Source organism: Diorhabda carinulata, chromosome Y (genome assembly GCF_026250575.1).
Source record: "Diorhabda carinulata isolate Delta chromosome Y, icDioCari1.1, whole genome shotgun sequence".
In the NCBI taxonomy this organism is placed as follows: Eukaryota; Metazoa; Arthropoda; class Insecta; order Coleoptera; family Chrysomelidae; genus Diorhabda; species Diorhabda carinulata.
Genome location: NC_079473.1, coordinates 951440 through 957407, shown reverse-complemented (window position 1 = coordinate 957407; position 5968 = coordinate 951440). Strand labels below are relative to the sequence as shown.

General features: G+C 33.0%; 1 protein-coding gene across 1 annotated transcript; it reads right to left on the bottom strand.

The window, feature by feature from the left end:
- Nucleotides 1-4579: 4579 nt before the first annotated feature.
- Nucleotides 4580-5968, bottom strand: LOC130903081 (uncharacterized). The gene has a single exon (XM_057815343.1). The coding sequence runs from the start codon at nucleotides 5966-5968 to the stop codon at nucleotides 4580-4582; it is 1389 nt and encodes a 462-aa protein (XP_057671326.1).

The window sequence follows — 5968 nt, the reverse complement described above, 5'->3', positions numbered from 1 at the left end:
CTCTATAAATGGAAAAGAAAAACTAATAAAACAATATATTTATTTTGTTTATTTCAGTTCCAATGATGGACCCCTGGTCCATAAATTGTCTGTTATCATAAAAAAATGTTGGTGGATGTTTTATTTAGATAGACAGACAAACCAACGAATTGATTAAATAAAGTTTGTAAAAAGAAAAATTTCTAGGAAGCAGAAATAAGTGGACTTAAGGAGAGATACATAACCTCTAAGGAAAATAAGATCCGAGATTATTTTATATATCAAACAATACATGTGAACGTCCATTTTCAAAATAGAATAATTTCGACTATTTAATTAACAATAATTGTATTCAACGATCTAATTTAATGAACAGTTACAACAAAATTTCTCTGTAACACAGTTTATAAACTCGACGATGAGGTTCACCTTTTGTTTTCCATTTCCAACTTTTTCCCTCCACGCTTTTATTTATTAAGGAGGATGAATTAATAAAAACGTATACAAAGTAAAGTTTTACAAGCCGTTAGAACTTCATTTACATCCTGGAAAAAAAAGACATAAAATATCCCCCAAAATAAAATACGTTGAGAAAAATATTCCGAATAAAAAAATTCTCAACGAGGCCGTTTTAGAGAAATTTCAGTGTAGTGGGTGCTCCCACAAGTACCTAGCCTGACCTAAAGATGGAGGTAGTTATTTGAAAAATATTAAAAAGTACACAATCTATACAAAACTTTTATTTGAAAGGCGTTAGCCTAAATAATATGAAAGTTGAACTGAATTCTACGCAGGGCGAGATTGCTAGTTCGTTATAAACAGTAAAATATTGTGTAGCAAAGTTTATACGAGACCGTACGACCTTCGAAGACCAAATGTTTCAATATTGAAGACTCGATCGTGATGGTATTGATATTTTACTGTAGATTTTAGTTAGTAGATTGATTTACTTTAATTTTTAATTTAGTTAAAATCCGAAAGATAAATAAAAAGCCGACAGTTTTCTTTGCGGAGTAATGTTCCACAATTTCTACTAAACTGGTAAGACTAACGAACAATATAAATCAGCTTAACGTCGTGGCATTAATCTAAACGCCAGAAGGGATTAAATTTTTGACTAAATTGGTATACCTTTCAAACGGTTGGGATTTTTGAGTCCTTATTTCACACTTGACCGGAAGAAAGATGTGAATAATTGCTTAGGAAAAACTTTTTTCTTATATTTCAAGCCACATTTTCTGGAAATTCGAATTTCATTGCGTAATGTAACGCTTTGGCGTATCTTGACAATCAAAACGATTACCACTTGAATAATCGATCATAATCGATTATTATTTAATCGTAACTAATCGATTTTTAGCCAATTACGTTTCTCAATTCGTAAAACTTAATATTAATTTAATTTAATTCAATACTCAAACTTTCTATTGGATATTGTTTGTTTTATTAGGGGTTCGTGATGTTTTTTTATGACTTCTTGAAATTTAAAATATCCGTTTTATACGGATTATTATACTGTTTATACGAAATGTAGAAGTTTATTTCGTGATAAAGAGTACTGCATGGGATTTATTCATAAAAAGCAGTGGCTATATAACCAAACAGACTGAATACATTGTTCACTCCGATATATATTGACGCCTCGTTTCGATAACCAAGTTATATCATCTTCAGAAACTGAAGATAAACTGTGTATTCTAAGTGCATTTAAGCCCTCGAAAGCTCCTGCATAGATATCTGATTTTTCGAAAGCTTTGTCTGACTTTTGTATATGTTAATATTTAATTTCTTATTTTTTAGACCTTTTAATATGTTTATACTTCTGAATTTTCTTGATTTTTGGAGTCTTTTGTTTTAAAAAACGTCAAATTTTTATTTGTATTCCAAAAATTACGAAAAAAAAAAACGGAATAGGCCTGAAATCAAGAAGAAGAAGAAGAAAATTCAATGAAATAATGTCGAAAAATAGACAAAAAGGATATGTAATTGTTAGGTAGTTTCGTTGTTGTTGAGTTCCAACCTAAAATTCATCACCTTGTATATGTTGGAAACGTTAAAAAAATCAAAAATAATTGCTCATAATGGATAGAACAAATTTTTAGAAAAATATAGAAAACCAAGTTTATCGGTTAAATAGTCACTCCCCGATTCACAGCAATTTGCTTTGTACGTTTTTTTTGTTGACGTGAAATATTTTTGGTTCATGGTTCATGCGCGCATTTTTGCACTTATTGTTTACGACCCTTTTTCAATTAGAGTTTATTGGTTCGTGTTTATGTATCCATCTTTTTATAGCGAGAGGAATAAATATGCATTTTTTGCAAATTGATCATCGTAATTTTGAATAATTAAAAATGTAATAACAAAACTTGTTTACATTTTTTCAACATAAGAAATCCAAAAATGATAATGTATAAATTAATATTGATATAGTTTCCGCGTCCTGATCAAACCCTGTATAACAGAGTTATTTGATAGATTCTTGAGTTTCGTGATACGGCAACACTGATGTGAATACATATATGAAATCTGTCATTGTCATCATAAAGTTTGACATTTGTAATGGCGAACGTGTTGTTCACTACGATTTTCGACGTAGATTAAACTAATGTTGAAGAATTCGGTGATGAAACCCAATCTCGCGGACGTTGTTATGAACCCACGTTTCATCTATAACATAAAACGGTTTTATTTCTGTTAAACGCTCGATGGAAACATTTTCGCGTCGATGGTTTTGTTTCAATGTGCGCAAACGCGGCATCCATCTTGTACTCAACTTTCTAATGTCAAAATTTTCAGTTAAAACACGATGTACATGTCGAGTATGTTTGCTATGAATAAACTGAACGATCCACGAGATTTCAGAAAAGATAATCGTTTTCTTCTCACTTCTCATTTTGAAAACATCGCTATACATGGTTTTCCCTAGCTAGTATCTAAAAGATTCAAGAATGAATGTTACAACGGGACGTAAAAGTGCTTTTTACGACCCCCGATATTAAATAGAATCATATATTGCAGAATTCTACGTTTAAAAACTACACCAAGAAAAATGTTGAAAAACTCATCAATTTAATCGAAAGATATATTCGAAAGACTATGGTAGAAACGGTCTAGAAACAAACAAAACATCATAGAAAAGAAAAAAAGGAAGTTTCAAAACGCATCTAAATAGAAAAAGAACAAATAATAGTCAAAACAAATAAAAATTTAAGCGATTTTTTATCAAATTGCAGCGTTTTGTTAGTTTAAGTTGAATGAAATTCATAATTTTATCATACCTCGTATACGAGTGAAAATTTTCTAAATCTGTTGATTGCATTTTAGATTTTTAACCATGCAAACATTTAAAAAAGAATAATTTTTTTTCGTAATATCAACAATTTAAAGGTAAGAGTAGGTAATTTTTAATTTGTTACATGTTTCTCAGTGTACTTTTATATAAAACATGGAAATTCGTAATAAAAGTTGCAGACGGTGGTAAAATGAAGCTGTTAAAGTAACGACGATGTTCAGAAACTATAATTTTGTATAATGTTCAAAAAAACAACAACTTATATATATTTAAATAAATTTATTCATACAATTTAACAAATTAAAGTTAGTTATTTGAAAAAATGATTGTTAATAATAACAGTATGAGCTCTAATAGTAACTATTCCAACATCATCTAAATTTTCGGAATCATTGTCTGGTTTTTCTTCACGATTAGAAGTATTGACAGCGTCTTCATCGAAAGCTACTTCTAGTTGAGGTATTATCGTATCTTCGTTATCGTTTTCAATAATAGTACCCAGTTTGAGATCTTGTTTAGAACTAGGAAGTTCGCTTAACATAATAGGTACCTTCAAATCTTCAACGCTTCTTTCAACTGAACTCACGAATCTTGGTGGTACTCGAGGTAATTTCTCCAAAAATACAATGGGGAATGTACATTCCGTTTGCGTGGAAGTATCGCTGGTTCTTCTTCTCAATATATTCATGTTCATTATTATAATAAACGATTCAGTAATTATGACAGATGTCAAAACAGATCGGTCAATTTTGATATATAAAATGTCAATTATTGTTGTAGAACTAGGGGAAATGTGCCTATGATGGACCCCTAAAGGAAATATCATTACAACTTTTTTAGTTTTGGACTTATTAATTTTTTTTACATGAAAATATATACTTAGCTCGAAGTTTATTATAGTATAGGAAGATTTTTCTGCCAAATAATTTCCTGTTTAATAGCATAGCTATTTTTAAAAATGTAGTCGAGGGGTCCATCATTGGCACACATCTGCCCATGTCGGACTCCTTTAAAATAAATGAAAAAAAAAGTCTTTAAAGTTTTATTAGAAAAAAAATATAGAACAAACTAACATCACGTTAGGTTCAGAGCTCACAAATAAAAGACTTGCAATGGAAGGAAACACCAGCGCACTCATTATGGCACCACGAGTTACATTTTTGACAACGAATCCACTTTTCTTTTGCACGTGAGTGCGAGAATAACTCATTGCAGTAAAGGCAGCTAGCATCATCATCTGAGTCATCTTGTCCCTTTTCCAAAAAGTTCTCTAAGGCGGATTCATCTTCATCAGAACTGTCATTTTCAATGACAAGTTTCCGTTTTACTATCCTGGCTTGTTGTTTTCTTATCTTTGTTTCCTTTTCTATAACCTTCCTTTACAGAAATGTCGAGAACTGACGATGAAGACATGTTAAGACCAGATGTGGATGGGGTTTGAATTTCTAATTCCATTTGGTTCTCGATGATATCTCCTTGAGCCTCGGGAATCTGCTTATCCGCTGCTAAAGCTGGTGCAATCTGCCAGTCCTCGAAGACATGAGGATTGAAAGGATGAATGCCAGTCTTTTTGAACGAATTTATTGCATTTGATGGTACAGCACTCTTCAAATAAGCTTGATTGAGAAGACCTGCTATTTTGAATTGAGTCACTGCCTTCCCCGGGTTTTGACGAAGCCATAATTGAATTTCTTGATCAAAATACGTATGAAGAGGACGGAAGAATCCTACGTCCAATGGTTGAACGTGATGTGAACAATCTGCCGGGAAGCAGAACACAATTACCCCATTTTCTTTTGCAAACTGAAGAGATTCGAAACTCTTATGGCTACTGTGCCCATCTAGGAGCAAAAGAACCTTATTGTTATTAGATGCTTTCGTATACTTCACGAAATGCTTTAGCCATCTACAAAAAATTTCACTGGTCATCCAACCTTTTTCTTGTACGAAAGCTATGCTACCAACGGGAGCACCGTTCATAAGCTCATCGTTCATCCTTTGACGAGGGTAAATAAGAGCAGGAGGGATGTAAGTGCCCATGACATTCATTGCGCACACTACGGTCACGTGCTGCCCACGCTCTGCACTGCTGAGTGCACCAACTTGCTTCCGACCTTTTGAAGCGTAAATTTTTTGACATTTCTTTTGGACCGTAGTCAAACCTGACTCATCCATATTAAATATATTTTCGGGAGGAAAGTTGTACTGCTCCAGAGTGTTAGATAGTGCATTGAAATAGGCTTGAATATTAGGCTTGTTAAAAGCCTGGGCTCTAGCTAATGATGTACTTTCTGGACTACGCAAAGAAATTCGTGGATTGCGCTTCAGGAATCCCCTCACCCATTTCCAACCTGCCATTTTTGTTTCACGATTGAAACGATGCTCTATTTTATTTTTTTCGGCTACTTCGAATACCATCCGCCGCAAATATTTAGAGGTTAAACCAAAAAAACGTGTTTCCATATCAATAATATATCCTGCAATCTCCTCTTCGATGGCTTTAGAGAAAATTGCGGTTCGTCCTCCCAAATTACCCTTGGAACTGTCCTGTTTAGCCAAACGCCTTCGCAAAGTTGTTTTGGGAACATTGAAGGTCTTTGCAGCCAACTTAAAGCCCATACTGTGATCTTGTACGTTCTCAATAGCCTGTCGCATATCATGCTCGTCCCACTGTTGTCTTTTTTTGGATGCCAT

Coding starts and splice junctions, on each gene's coding strand:
- LOC130903081 (XM_057815343.1), bottom strand. CDS start 5,968: ATGGCATCCAAAAAAAGACAACAGTGGGACGAGCATGATATGCGACAG.